The 16,402-nt window shown below is 35.6% G+C and overlaps 1 protein-coding gene across 31 annotated transcripts in view; it reads right to left on the minus strand.

Annotated features, from left to right (window-relative positions):
* The window catches only part of RBFOX1 (RNA binding fox-1 homolog 1), a 2,803,489-nt gene that overhangs the window by 12,145 nt on the left and 2,774,942 nt on the right, over positions 1-16,402 (minus strand). For 19 of the 31 annotated variants that reach the window (XM_043976841.1, XM_043976844.1, XM_043976849.1 and 16 more), the window contains one exon: positions 7,930-7,982. The exons of the other annotated variants lie outside the window; for them this stretch is intronic. In XM_043976841.1, the coding sequence (XP_043832776.1) occupies positions 7,930-7,982 (53 nt within the window). The remainder of the gene's footprint in view (positions 1-7,929; positions 7,983-16,402) is intronic. 31 annotated transcript variants of the gene reach the window in all.

Consider the following 16,402-nt stretch of genomic DNA (forward strand, 5'->3'; position numbering starts at 1 on the left):
CTGCTCTGTGAAGCCTGAGAACCATTTTTCATGAATTTAGATAAATGCAACAAAGAAAGGTCTTATGAGGACATCCCAAACTTCCTAAGTAGTTATTGTTTGGAATACACATTTTTATCCTGGTCACAGGGCCCGCCCTGTAACAGTGATACTTACCTAGATTTTTTGAAAAAATAAGTTATCAAAGCTGTAGGGACAGAATTTTTTAGGTAGCATTCTAGAACTGTCTAGCTAGAATTCTATTCAGTGGTGAATTACAGGCCTCGATAAGGCATGTTGGGAAATTCTCAGGCCCATTAATGGGGTAAACCGCTCACTGCCCCATATAGGCCAGGAGCCAGCTCCAAGACTTTTTGGAAAAAAAATTAGGGAGGTAAGGTGACGACACCTTCCAGCCTCTTCTTCCATCTTCCAACTGGACCTTTCTCCTAGGCTGATGAGACTTTTTGAAATAACAATAGCTCACATTTCTTCAGCTCTTTTAAAGTTTGCAAAGTACTATATGGACATTATCTCATTTTATTCTCAAAAAATCCCTGTGAAGTGGGTACTATTATTGTCGCCTGCTTTTACAGGAGAAGGAAATGGGGTGAAGAAAGGTAAAATTAATTTCTCGGGGTCACACTGTGTCAGAGACAGGATTTGAACTTTGATGTTTCTGACTCCAAGGCTAGATAGAATTCAATCTACAGTAGTGATGGTTCTCAACTGAAAGTCAGATTATGTTTGCAAAAATCAGCCTAGTCTGTCGACCTTTTTCTAGACATTTTTCTTTCACAACCCGTGATTAAGAGGCTGACTGTCTTTGGGTGAATTGTCCTGCCTCCATACTAAGCCATGTCTCATGAGGGGTCTGGCTTACTCTCTCAGGAAGTGATGGTGAAGATCTTTGGTAGCTGAACAAAAGGATCCTGAATCAGATAGGATAAAGGAAGAAAGGAGAGTTGACCCCAAAAGGTTCTAGGGAGGGAGAGAGAAACTTGGAGCTCCTGCTCTATACTTTGACCAGCATTCTCAAGTCCTATTTAGATGTAGAGACAGATGCACTTGCCTCGACTCTGACCCCAACCTGCCTACTTATCATAGAGTCTGATACCATTTGCTTCACTTCATTATTAATTAGTAATAACCAATTTAGTAAGAACTTTGAACATGTTTTGAAGGTATGAGGCTTTTTGCAAAAAACACTCACCACTTCTGTGGTAGCAGAGCCTGAGCAACCAACTTTTGCCTCTGTTGCATCAGTGGACATTAGACTGACTTAAAACAAACTGTGAAAGGTTATTTAACTAGGATATATTCATGATGAAGGGATGCTTCATTGAATAATAACAGATATTTGTAACACATGAACATATAAAAATACCTTTCAAATGCCACCCTTAAAAAAAACTGATTTCAGCAGCTAGGGAATAACTTTCTCATTGGATGATTCTCTTAAGATGATAGACTGTCCAAGATGAAAACACATGCATACACCCCCTTGAGAAATGTATGCAAACACTATGTCTCAGTTTTGCTATAAGAAGACCTTTGAGTTTTAAAGGTCCATTAATAAATCATGAAACCCCAGCTTTATTGAGTTTCATCAGATTGGCTCCTATGACCAACTACACAGACTGACCTACAACTGAACCTGAGGAAGGCAAGCCATCAGAGAGATAATGGCAAACAGGTCTGCCAATGTTTCCACCACTAGGTGAGAAGGGAGGATTAATTGAACCTCCCTTAAGAAGAACATTGGATAAGTTGAAGGGTCACTGATACCAATCAGTTGATGCCACTGTCACACGTCTTTTATTTTAACAACGGCCAGAGGCAGGAAGAAGTTAGAGTTCACAAGTGCTTGATGTTGTAGCGGTAAAATGCTCTTTCAAGGACTCTCATAAGGAATATGTGAATAAAGGTTACTAATTAACATTAGTAGAACACGTTCCCATCCCTTCCTCAACAGAGCTTGGCCCCTTTTTAATTGAAGAAAAGTACATACATCATATGCATTGAGGTGACCAAACCTTACTATTCTAAGAGCTGTAAAAAGCCTCTACATTTTCCTTCTCACGGAGTTCATTGACTTAGTGGAATTGTGTGGATTTCAAAAAAAACCAAACAAAACAAACCCCCCCCCCAATATAGCCAGAACATGCTTCCAAATGCAACAAATACACCCAAGTGGAACAAAAGAACAAATGAGAACAGATTTGCAAGATTAACACTCTGGTATTATACAAAATCAACTTGGAAGTATCTGGAATTCTATTACTACCAAGCTACTTAATTTGCATTTACTGTAATCATTTTTATGAATTACTTAGCAAACCTTGTACACCTTCATAATTTTATACAATCAAGAGAAAAGCCTGCTTAGTACTTACTAACCAGATCTCTGAAGAAGTGGGTGTGTCAATTTATATAGACACATCCTATAGGTATATGTATGTATAGAAGTGTATCTATAAAAACATAGAAACTTACATATGTGTTGAATGTGTATATATATATTTATGTCTATATCATATCATATCATGTTATATTATAGACTTTGAAGTGCCTAGCAGAAATGAGTTTTGGGGTAAGGCAAATTTGACTCCAACATTCATAATCCTTATGAATACAGTTGTGATCCTCTAGTGTGGAAACTTAAAATTGAGTGGAGATCCTCATTTCCACGTTTACCTGAGTAGACAAAAGGTACAAAGGAGGAAATGGCTTACACAGTCAGAGAATGGTAGGTCTAGCTGAAAGAGCTCAGAGACCATCTATTCTAACACTCTCATTTTACAGGTGAGGAAACTAAGGCCCAAGTGACTTGTCCATAATCACCAGGTAGCATCAGAAGCAGGATATGAATCCAAATCCTATAATTCCATAGCCAAAGCTATTTTATGCCTGGACAAACCCCTGACTTACCATGCATCCAAGACTAACAGGCCTATTGTCCTCTGCTTTGGTTTCTTGGCTTTTCTGTCCCTGTGGGGCCACCTTTCTTTTCCATCCTCTGACAATGTGTTGTTGACTTCTTCCTCCCATATTTTGCTCATGTCGTTCTTCTACCTAGAAGGTACTCCTCAGTTGCATTCATTTTCCTTGGTCCAATAGATCCAGCTCAAAACATTTAAGGATCATCGATTTGGAGCTAGATGAGGCCTCGGATGTCATCTAGGCCACCCCTTTCATTTTAACATTGAGGAAGCTGAGACCCATGGATGTTAAGTGACTTGGTGAAAGCCACCCAGCTAGGAAGCATCGGAGATAGGATTTGAACCCACTGCTGACTCCAGAACCAGTGCTCTTTCTATTGTATCACACTGTGCTTTTCTGATTCCCCCTTACCAATGATCACTATGTTCCTTAGTCTTCATTCTGTACTTATGCATAGCTGATTTTGCTTGCATGCCACCTGCATTGCTGCTCGCCATTTTGTTTATAAAATGTATATATACCAACTAGTTTGCAAATACTTGAAGGTGTAGGACTCCTGTCATTTGCTTCTTTTGAATACCCCCAAAGCACTTTATATAATGCTATATACATAGCAAACAATCAGTAAACACTTAATGAATGAGCACATGTTTCCCCATCTGTAATTTGGGTACTCAGGAATGGTACTGGACCTTAGAGACTTGAGGAATAGTATTTTAACTATGTACATTATACAATCACACACAAAATATTTGAGATATAAAATTAGGATACACAGCCAACTCCCAATTAAGTTGATATATGGATCACCCAAAGGGAAATTTTAATCCCATGCTAGGTTTCTCCTAACAAAGTCGTGTACACTCAAGAATTATTAGGCTCATTATAGTGACAAAACATGACGAGTAAGGTAAATCTGATATCAAATCACATAATGCATTTCAAAGCCAAATAGAAATGATCTTTAGATTATCTGGTGCTTTAGATTATCTGCACCACTGCCCCACTTCATTAATGAAAATAATTGGGAATTGACTGCATATGTGCATGCATAAAGTACTCTGGAACAGAAGCTATAATGATAGATGAAATTATTATCAAAATGATGTAAAACACACAAATTGTTGGGTCACCCTTGTCTATAATTTACTCTGTGCCCCTTGAGAGCTCTTCAGAGCCCCCACGACACATCCTGGTTGAAAAGTAATGCTGTGCTCAGCACACCTCAGAAATGGCAGGATGGAAAGGGGAAGAAAAACGATGGTGTACCCCACTGGGGCTATGGCTACAAGGTCAGAGTGAGAGGAAAGGGCTGAGGCCATTAACTTGGAAAATTAATTTAGGAAAATGATTCTTTAGCCACTGAAATTTTCAGGATGCTGCTGTTTGCTGCCACTCCCAACCTTCCCAGTCAATTTTGATATGTACAACTCAGAGGAGGAACAACTACAAAGATGATGAACTTTTCTATTGATGGCAGAAACAACTCCCAAATACTTGAAACTGTTTAGTGCCCAAGAACACTTCATGGACACAAATAACAAAGCTCTGAAGTCTAGACATGAGAGCCTTTTTCAGAATGTGTGTGTGTGTGTGTGTGTGTGTGTGTGTGTGTGTGTGTGTGTGTGTGTGTCTCTGTCTGTCTGTCTGGGTGGGGCGAGGGGGAGAAGAATGAGAGAGAGGGAGAGGAAAGCAGAGAGTGATTTACATTGAACCATACTTTCTTGTGGGCACATGAGTGGGTGCCAAGGCCTAGCTTGATCAAAGCTGTTAACCTAGTGAGTGGCTCAACCAAAATAATAAACTTGCTTTTCAAATCTCATTCAAACTCATGGCCCATCTTTCACTACCATCAGCCAACCTTGACCAAATCCCATATTATTACATAGACTTGGATGTAGGGAAATCTGTAGTCTAAACTGTAGGGAAGAATTCTTCTTTCCCCTTTGTACTGTCTTGAGCAGCAGTTGGCTTGTAAGAATGCCTTGATGTCAAAGAGGCTGAACCTATATAAATATAGAGGTAAGTAGGTAGACAGACTGACTAGTTGGTATTCCTTAGGGTTAACAGTACATTGCCTGAAACAGATATCCACTGAAATTTGTATCCTTCTGGAGAAAAAGGATGGTATGACTGGAACCATCGACGATTTAGTGACCAGTATAAAGCAGCATGGGCTAAGAAAATAAATGTCCCCATAAGTACAATGCTGTAAACCCAGAATGCTTATAAGACCAGTTTATTTTACAAGGCTAGAAAAAGCAAAATAGGCATTTCAGTATTCCCCTAAAAGAGGGACTATCAAAAATTATAGCCTCTCCTTCAGGAAACGTGCAGTTTGGTGTGACATTGAAAGCTGAAGAAAATTATTATTCTTTTTTTTTTTGCAATAAGATTTGGTCACATGCTATAAGTCTATTATCTTTTGATTTAAGCCATATAGTTGGAATTTTACATCTGGCCAACTTTGCTGACAGTGAAAGGCAAAAACAACACAAACATTACAACTCCTTATGAGAATTTCAGCCACAAATACCATCAGATGTTGCAATCTGACATTTTAATTAAGTGCTTGTAGTTATGTGTATCTTACATCTTGTGTGGTGGCATTAACTCTGAAGAGTAAGTATTAAAGATCTTAAGCCATTTTTCCTGGCCCTGAAACCCAAGCAGATACAAGCTTTTAATTGGTCAAAAGTTAAAGACCCAACAGCAGTACTATGAGTGCAGTACAGCAGTACAGAAAGGCAAATTTGTATTTAAAATTCATATATAAGATTTAGGAGTTTGTTCCATTAGCAGGTGGACACACTAGGGTTCTGATAATTTTCCAGGCATGCATGAGATAGGATTTTATCCCTCCTAAGAAGCAGTCTGGCAAATAGTCATTTGTTCATGGTGCATCACAATTCACATTGCATAAGTAGAAAGACTGATTTCATTTATTTTTGGCTCTCCTAAAAAAGTGGTGGATGTTGGGAGAAACAATCTGCCAGGTGATCAATCTGGGACACCTATTTACAAGAATGATTTGAAACAGCAATATTTAGAATTTTCCAAAGGCACAAGATACATTTATATTCCACTGAGGAAACAACATGGACAAATTACCTTTAACTTCTAAATTTAATTAGCATCAGTTCATTATGCTATACTGTAGTAGGCAACCAATCAACCCCTTTTTATGACTTTCACCAAAACCATTCTCTTTTTATAAAGGTGACAATTTACCAGATCTCCCCCTAAGTGATGTTTCATGCCTAAACCTAAGATGTTCAAAAGAAATTAATGGAATTTTAGAATATACAAACAATTTAAAAGGGGAGTTAAAAGGCTTCTAAAAATTAGCAGACATGAATTACAGAACATTCTAAAAGAAAACACCTAAAAAGCAATTCCTCCTTTAATTGAATCTACTTTTCCCCTTTTAAGCATCCAGGGCAGTTAAAATCCACTCTAGCACAGAAGCCCAGAAATAGCTCTACTACATATTTTAGTGAAGGGATAATGGTCTCACCAGGTCTTGCAGGGAGAAATGGCATCCTGAGATTGGATACTTAAGACCATTATCAAATTTGTTTTATACAAATGAATATATGGTCCTGCTAATTTAAATAGTCTGCTTGGGAGTAAAGGGTGTCTCATGTTACTAACTTGAGCCTTTAAGCATTTTTCAGCATTAAAATTCTTCTAGAGAATTTCTAGAGAATATAATTTCTGACCACAAAAGGATGTGATTGCAGCATCTGTTGGACATACAAATTAAATGGTCTTAAAGTATAAAGGAAGGCTTTGATTTCAGAATTGGAGAGTTTAGAAAGATCATAAGGGTTATTTTTTTTTAAATTTGAGATCACTGTTGCCTTCTCTCCATTGCCTATGCCCCCCCCCCCGAAACAATGTAAAAACTAAATAACTGGTGGGGTGGTAATTCTTTACTACTAGCTGGGTAAAACTGCCACTTGCTCTAGATAAGTAGTTGCAAAATTCAATTAAATTTGTGTTTTTTAAATAAATCATAGGCACATAATTCATGCAATTGGAGTGTGCTATTTATACTATTTATCTTTTCCTGCTTTCACTTGTTGGCTGATAGCATATTAGTAAGACTTCCTAATAATCATTTAGGTAGTATTTTTTTTTGGCATAGACTAAAAATTACATTTGCCTTTTGCTCCAGCATTCACCTAACAGCATTTAATGAAGTAATTCCTTTCTACCCAGAATGTAGGTTAAACTATTCTAAACCATTTAAATGCAGCAAAAACAGGAGCTATTTTCATGTATATAGCATACAATTATGAAATTTCCATTTGCAAATATCCTACTATCAAAAAACCTTTTCTCTGCATCCTATTCCTCACATCATTTTTCAATAGAGGAAAAAAACATAAAATCTTTATATGGAAGAATGAAAAATGCTTCTAGGAAGCTCTCATAAGACACAGATTTCGTTCAGACAACATCTTCCTACAGCCTAACATCTCTATTACGGTAGGTTTTGAGTGATATTTTAGAGCCTGCTATATTCATATGTATATGATATATATATTCATATATATACATACCGAGATATACATGTATATACATATATACACACACATATATATATACATCCATATCCCCACATACAAAATATGTGAGCCCAAATATGTCAAATAGCATATAAATGCTGTGTCTACATCTTTAAGCCTCCTTTTCATTCCGTATTTTAATATTATAGTCTCGATTATGCTGTAAGATTTTTAAAGAAGCTTCATTCAACATAGTCTTACTTTTCTAGATCATGTATTATTAAAACTGGAAATAAAACATCAAAGTCAGCAAAATACCTAATGTCTTTTTATATGGCAGAGCCTAAAGGCTTCAGCTATAACTTAGTGAGACGACTCCAAAGATTTATATATTATGGACTTTTACTAAGCTTTCTAGAGTGATTAACTGCAGCATGTGAAAAAGGATATTGAGACCTGGATGGATGCATCAAGGAGTATCAATGATTGTTACCTGCAGAGGTGTTACAAGAAATTTCATCTGCTGCAACGAAGACGAATTGATTTCTGCAAGAGAAGATAAAATTCACAATACTGCTTGCTCACTGGGAAATGTGCTATCTGCCAATTGACTTGATGTGTACAGATGGGGGGAAAGGGAGGTGCTTCACTTTAATGAATGTGGCGAGAGAAAGGGTTGGTGTAGTTCAGAACAGGAGAATTTAGAATATGGAGTAAGCATGCTGGGATCTTTTCAATGAATTAATGGTGACCTCTGAACACGGACTACTTACAAGCTTTCAGTGGAATCTTAATGTTTTGTGTTATAAATGTGTCATGCTAAATTATCTCTATGAGGGTAGGAAATTCCAAACTATATGTATGTCAATGTATCTGCTAAAAAGATATGAAAATATGTAGGAAATCTACTTAATAAAAAACAAGTCTACTATAGCTAGCTGAGAAATTACCAAAATTTAGGCTTTAAATTTTCTAATATAATTTCAAAATGGAAAAAACACTTTCCGTTATTTCAGAAGAGAATTTGTTATGACATATTCTCATATACTATAATTCCAGTATTAGAATAGCTTTCCTAAATAAAGTAAATGCGAGAACTTGATTTGAAATAAACCTTCTCTTGCAAAATTCGTTTTTCCACAATGCAGTATATAAAAAAGAACAATGGAAAATGAACTTTAAAAATATTTCAGTAAGCAGAAAATAATGTAAAACTCCCTTAAGTCACAATTTACATAACATTTTCCCATGCAAAATTCAAATCTAATGGTGGCATTGGAGGCTGAATCTGCTTGACATGAGTAAACTTGGTGTGACACCCATAATTATGATCGGTCAAGTTTACAAACACTAGTTAAATGGTACAGAAGCAACAAAAATGATGTTTCTACTTCTCATGTAGGAGATTGTACTATGAAGATCTGTCAGCTTTGACCAAGGGAGATGTTTTCGATCCCATTCTGTTTTGCTATGGTCATGGAGACCTGGAATCAATTTTTCCTTTCCAAGTATCTTGGCATTAAAAATTTTTATTAGCAGTTCACTTAAAAATCTCTTAAGAGGGTTTTACTAAAATGCAATCTATGCTCTGAGATCTACACATGGATATTATTTGGAATTCCCCCAAATTTAACATTCAATTCAAAATTCTATTAACTTTTAAACCAAAGTAAACCTATGTAGAATTAAACTTGCATGTGGACCTGTATTTTGGGTACTTGTCTATCTTGGAACTCAGAGCTAACTCATCTACTTCGTTTCCCAAGACAATAAAGCAAGCTTAATTATATTCCTACTCTCTATTTCTTCATGCATAAGACCATTGTGACTTACAAATACTGGTAGCTCAATGGTAAGGTTCAGGTAATAGTAAAACTAAAATCAATGAAAACCAAGATGAGCTATTTGGGTTATATTTGCTTTGCCTTCTCTGACCTACATAGTTGTAACAAAAGTTGTACAGTAGATTTAGAATGGACTGAGCAATATATGCTACACTTTTCTCAAGTCCAAGCTACTGATTGCACTATCATAAGCTATGTAACACTGAGCAGGTCACCTAAACTAGATGTTCAACTTAAAACCAAAAGACCTATCTCCTTCCAGCAGACCCTCATGATTCAATCAGGGGCACATCTGCTTCTTGCATCTACCAGAAATCCTAAGATCTTTTACTCCTGGCTACCAATTCTGACAGAAAATTCTTCCAAAGCAGCTACTTACTTCTTCGCCAATTCTCCATTTTCCTTAAGAGTCTACTTAGCTCAGAAGACATTAATTCAATTTGGGAATTAAAAGTGCTGTTAGTAGGTGTACCAGACAGATGCAAATCTCATATGTTGTATCTGTGAGTTAGTAGTAAAAGTATGAAAAGATCCACAAAAGACATGGGACTATAAAGAAGTGATATTTTAAAAAGCATAAGCATACTAAGATTTACATATTCAAATGAGTACTGTGCTTCAAAGTTGTCATACTGAAGGCTATAAACCAATTCCTAAGATGCTACTGCCAATAGATTTTTTTGCTTTTATTTTTATGTACTGCCCTCAGAGCTAGTTTATGAGGCACAATGGTTTTACTCACCTGGTTTGGCAGACTTGGTTCTGAATATTTTTTGACTATTTAAGAAAAATCAACTCCACCCCCAAAATAATGACAATCTATTACTTCTTATGGTATTTTTAAAAATCCATTGAAGACAATTCTGAAAGAAGGATTCCAAAAAATGATCTGAGCAAGGGCAAAATCACTGGAATAAGGTCATACTCTCTCAAATTAACTACTTTCCAAGGGACAATATTCATATGGATTAATATGTTGTTATTCTTTTTTTTTTCAAAAATCAATTGTTATTTCAAGCTTACAATTTATAGGTTGGAAAACTGCTCTTTTACAGAGCTCATTATGACATTTACCAATGGAGCAAACTAATCATAAGCTAAAGATTCCCAACCCTTTTGAACTGATTCTTTAAGAAAAAAGTCAAGTGGAGAAACAGTTTTTGGTAATAGGACATATAGCATATTTAAAAGTATGATACTGGAGTTATGCTAAGAGGGAGAGCAGTTCAGGTAGCGTTATACTGGGCAGCTGGTCATTATGATGATGATAGTTGCTGGTGACATTTTATAGCATTTTACCGATATCACCATTGTTCCTTTGAAAAAAAGAGACAGAAACTAGTGCAATTTCAGTATTTGAGAATGAGAGGCTGCTATCATTACATTCTCTGTAAGGCTATTTTCCTCAACCAAGATACAAAGAAGAGAGGTAGTGAGACAGCTAGAGGGCCCAATCAAAAATATTCTGAAATATTTTTCTAATCCTTTGTAAATTTCAAAATGAACAACTATAATATACAACTTCCAGAACAACAGAAGAATATTTTTGAGTAGTAGTTCTGCTCAGAGGGAGGAAAAAAGGAAGCCACTTACAACAGATTTCTTCTTTGTTCTAACTAGTTTGCTCTATTTTGCCTTTTGCGTTATTTTTGCAGCCTCATTCCTTAGAAATAAAATTTCAATAATGACTAATATATTTTAGCAAGTTGACAAGACACTATAAGTTTGGAAGGTTTAAATAAAGTGAGTGTTTTATGTCTGTGTAGTATTTTGTGGAAGCTTAGAGGACTCTAATAATACTTTGGAAATATCCTTTGTAAAATTAGCAGAAACTTCAAATTAGCTTTGCTAGAAGGCTAATGCCACAGTCCCTTGAGTCTTTCAGGTTCCTCCCCCAATGTCACTTTGGCCTCTAGGGCATCTAAACTTTAAAGAGGCTGCTGAGGCATTTGCTACAACTATTTTAGATCAATATTCTCTTAGACTAGCCTAAAATTATTTAGTTCTATGGTAATGAGTGCTAGAAAAATAGTAGGCTCCAACCAGGGTATGAATTGTACAAACCTAAATTTTTGGAAGAGGTGCCTGTGTAGGGTTGGATCTAATACCCTCCTGACCTTTTCTTGCTTTTTCAAGGTAATGCTTTCTCAGCTCCTTTCATTCATTCTCCCATTGCTGGAATTGTACTTTTTCTACCATTTATTCTAAATAGAATTATTTTGAACTCAAAGAATCTTCCTTTAATCTCATCCAAATTTCTGTTTCAAATCTTACCTTCTTCAGGAAAATTGCTTGAATCAGGAAGATTTTGCAAAGAGAGAAGAAATCCTAATCTCAAGCAAAAACTAGCCGTATCTCAATTTTAGTGCCTACGTTACTTTAAAGAAAGATGAATTTTGTATTGCCTCTTTAAAATGTAAATTTCTAGAAGGGAGAAGCCACATTTTTCTAGGTTTTGCACTGTAAACAGGCAATCAAGATCTTAACATATGGTTATTGGACAAGGAGTTATTGTAATAGCAGGCTGAACTGTCTAATTCTAAACACTGAAATTTTGCCTGGTTTTGGTTCTCTCCCTTCCCCCTCCACAGAACACTGCCATTTGTTTGAATAGACTGAAATCAAGGCATTGAAATGAAAGAAATTTCATGCCACGGCAGCATCTTGGGACAACCAAAAATCCTTCAGATTGAAGGATCTCTTCTGACAATATAATTTAAGGATTGATAATCAATTAATTTTTTTTCTGGTCCCAAATCAGACTCCAAAATGAAATTTTCAAAGACTACACTTGGAGTATAGTGGATGTAGCAGGTTCTTCTTTTGAATCATGGTGGTGACAAATGTAAATATAATTGATGATGATGTGATGTACAATTTGGTTTTTCTTCCCATAAAACTGACTGCTCACTTAATTACTTCTGAAAATTCTCAATGGTTTACTTTTTAAAATTAAGTTAAATATTAACTCTTAGCCATTCATACCAGTGTTGATATAGGAATCAATGTTCAACTTATGTAGTTAAACTGCTGCTTGGAAAAATGGCCAATCAGCTGGGAGAAACTTTCTTTATAGTCTATCTTTTTTGTTATAACTAAAAATTGCTAGCTTTAAGTTTTGCAAAGTGCTTTATAAATACTGTCTCATTTTTTCCTCATCAGAACCCTGGGAGATAAGTGGTATGATTGTTCTCATTTCACAAATGAGGAAACTTGAAGCAGGCAAAGGTTAAGTGACTTGCGCAGGGTCACAGGGCTAATAATCGTCTAAAGCTGCACTTAAATTCAGGTCTTCTTGATTCCAGGTTCAGTGCTCTATCCACTACATCTCTTAGCTTACTGCTACTAGTACTATTAATTTTATTTATCTTCATTTTTTTTGTCTTGATGTTGTGGTTTGGGTCATGATGTGTGTATGTATGTGCATGCACATGCATGTGCACATACATGTGTGTATACAAACACACGTGTGTACACATGTGTTGTGTGCATGTATACACACTTTGCTGGATATATAACTTGTGAATCAGACAAGGCAAGTTACTGCCTGGATCCAGTGCTGAACTTGTATATAAAGGAAACATACCTTTAAAACTTCATTTTGTATATTTAAAAGTTTAGGTTCTGCCAAATACATGGGTCTATATTTTAATTACTTAATACTAGAGCTAATATAGCATACTAGGGCAAAATATCTATAAAGTGCATTGAAGTTTCCAGGCAAATCAATTAAAAATATATTCATCAAATTGTATGAATCACTAATAGAGAATTATCTTGTCAGGCCTTCTGTCTTCTCTCCATTGGTACATGGCATTGATTCTTACAGTAAATATACTCTGGTGCTTTTCCCAGCCTAATAATGACTGAGAAAAAATGTGCAAAACCTTTTAAAAGTTTCAATCTTGTTCAAGTTGGGCATGTCTATCAAATTCTAGATCCAGAGATACATTACTGAGGCTCCAGAATCTTAGTCATATTAATGCAGTATTGGATGCTACATTGGTCAACTTTGGGCTAAACCTTATTTCCAGAAATATCTTTTGTTTTCCGGTTTAATCTCTGTAGTATTTATATAATTAATTCTGGGTTTAAAATCAAATTACATGGGGATTGATTTCACCATTATAGTACACATGTACTTTAAGCAAACCCAAAATACAAAAATCCATATTTATAAAAATGATTCATTAGGGAATGATTTTTTTTCTTAGAGACATTATGAGACCATTGTAAGGATAAAATATAACAGATTATAAAAAATATTTTGGAAAGTTAAAGGTGCTATACAAATATAAGCTAATGTTAATATTCTTTGTAAAGTGATTCATTATAAGAAGATTTCCTCAAAAAATGTCACTCTATTGCCTTCAAATATGAATCAATTTACAAATATTTACATACAAACTGTTCTCCCATGTAAAAGGAAGTAAACCTGTACATTTACTTAGGAATTTACATGACAATGGGAATAAGCACTATGGATTAGTCTCCATTTTGAATATTTTGCCAAAAATCTGTGAGTTTTGCTAATCAGAATTTAGATGTTCATTTACCATCCAAAGTTTTTGGGAATGGACCATAGGTAGAAAACATATAAGGTTCTTCATTATGTTTAAAAATCTCCCCTTCCCACTCTAAAATTTGTACCTGGGCTATTTTAATGCCAATGGAACACACTCAGTTGCCTTGTCTATAAAACTGGCAATTCTTATGCCCAGTATATATAGGATTCCCTGACATTGGTAAGGGACCAATGCCTGAGGAAAATTATCAACCTAACGGGGGAAGGAGGTTACTATTTGGTAGATGATTACAATCATGGAATCTCCCCAGATTTTCTACTCAATTCTTGCTGGAGGGAACATATGATGGAGAAAAATACTACTGCTATTTAGTTAATCTAAGAAATTCCAACATAAGGATAAATTTTCATATCCCCCAAAAGACTTATGTACAAAGTCTTGGAACTACCTCCCTACTCTTACTGTAATACAGAAACCTGCCCATCAGTTTAGGAAAAAAGGAGATTTGATATTTATGCTACATATACTCTTTATTGGGACTAATAACAGCGCTAATACAGATCCCAGGAACCTTGTAGCAAGCAGTATTCCTTCACTCATATTGTGCTTCCTTGTCTCTATACTCAATTAAAACTTATTCAGATTTGTTAAGCCTATGTCTGCCCTGAACAAATAAGAAGATTTGTGTACTACTGTGGTAATACTTACATTGGCATTGTGCAAGTTTGGGCATCTTGATAATAATTTATTCTTATCATTAAAATAATGCCTATAATTTTATCATCTAAATTTAAAAACTGAAATGTTGCAATCTGATAGAAGAGGTTGTGTGGTGTGGTGTGTGTGTGTGTGTGTGTGTGTGTGTATTTAAAAGGAATGCATTCAATAGAAAAGCTAATTGTTTAAAAAATTCCAATTTAAGAGCTTTGCTCCAGACTAGAAGCATGGAAACTTTTAGGTATGCCAATAGAAAAACAAAAACTCTTGGAAGTAGTGAGTTGTACTGGAAAGAATGCTAGATTTTCGATCAAAGAATCTTAGTTCACATCTGAGCTAGGCCTAGATTATAATGTGTAAAATCACAGGCAAGTTACTACAAATCTGGAGGCCTCAGTTTCCTCATCCATAAAATGAGGGGTTTGGGTGGTCACCTAGATGTACTTTATGGACCCTTTTAGTTCTAAATCTATGATCCAGTGTCTATAATCAATGGCATGAAGGTAAAAAAATATATAGAATCACAACTATGTGTGTATAAACAGATAATTTATGCATGATATGCATGTGTCCTTCATATATGCATGCATTTGTATGTTGTGGTATGTGTACATGTGTGTTCCTATGTGCATATATGCATGCATATAAACAATACTTTCTGTATATATGTATGAAATAGATGATGGGAAATTTCTCCTTTGTTCTAATAGCTATTTAGCTTGCTCAATACTGCCATTTACATTACTCTTATAGAAGGACTTTGAGGAATAAACTTTCAAAAATGTGAGGGATATTTTAGCAAGTAGAATCCTCTTACTATATATTTATATACGCATACTGTAATATGTGTGTGCAGATTACATATGTTCATTATATTTACATCCATCCGTAATGTGTTTGCATGTATTCAAACACACACAATTTATTGCTCCCCATTTTAAAAGGCTTATGATGGTTTAGCGTCATAGGAGGACAGAGAATAGTTATGTGTACAAGAGACATGAGTATCCTAAATGAAAATATTGTATTGCTCATAGCTTGGTCTCTCACACCTAATCATCCTTTACATACCTTCTCACATATACCAAAAGCTCTCTCTTTCAGACTCCATTAATTTGACATTTTCTATAAATTTGGTATTTTATTCCTATTGGGTTAAAAACTCACAATGGATCATACTCAGGATTCTGGGAAACCTGGAGTAAAATGATTAGCTTTTTTCAAACCAAAAACTTATTTTGAGAAATCCTTTAGAAGTGCCATCAACTCTTCATTAACTCTTACATGTCAGGCTTTTAGGTTGTTGGGTTTTCTTTTTAATTCATTTATCTTATCAGCTTATTAGGACTCTTATAATTATTTTTGTTTGTTTTTTTGGTGGGGCAATGAGGGTTAAGTGACTTGCCCAGGGTCACACAGCTAGTAAAAGTCAAGTGTCTGAGGCCGGATTTGAACTCAGGTACTCCTGAATCCAGGGCCGGTGCTTTATCCACTATGCCACCTAGCTGCCCCCAGGACTCTTATAATTATGCTTACAAGTATGCTTAAATATAGTCAAAGTATACTTTAAAGTAATCTGTAATTCAAATTTAATTTCCAAATAGGGATGATCTATGCTACTTCTATTGCTAAGTTGGTAGGACTGAAAGGCCTTTTCCCCAAATGCTTGGGTTCAGATTGATGATTAAGATATCATGTAGCTAACATGTCAAGAGACTAAAGTCTCATTAAAATGTGACTAATCCATCAGTGGATGATTTAGCAGAGAGTAGATCCTGAGAGAATGGACTAAAGGCAGATAAGTTTGATGGGGGTGGAAGGGTCAGTAAAGTCCCCAAATATTAGCCTTTTGGGAAGCTGCTTAGGAGTAGGGATTGTT

The sequence above is a fragment of the Dromiciops gliroides genome, chromosome 1, assembly GCF_019393635.1.
Source record: "Dromiciops gliroides isolate mDroGli1 chromosome 1, mDroGli1.pri, whole genome shotgun sequence".
NCBI classification, from domain to species: domain Eukaryota; kingdom Metazoa; phylum Chordata; class Mammalia; order Microbiotheria; family Microbiotheriidae; genus Dromiciops; species Dromiciops gliroides.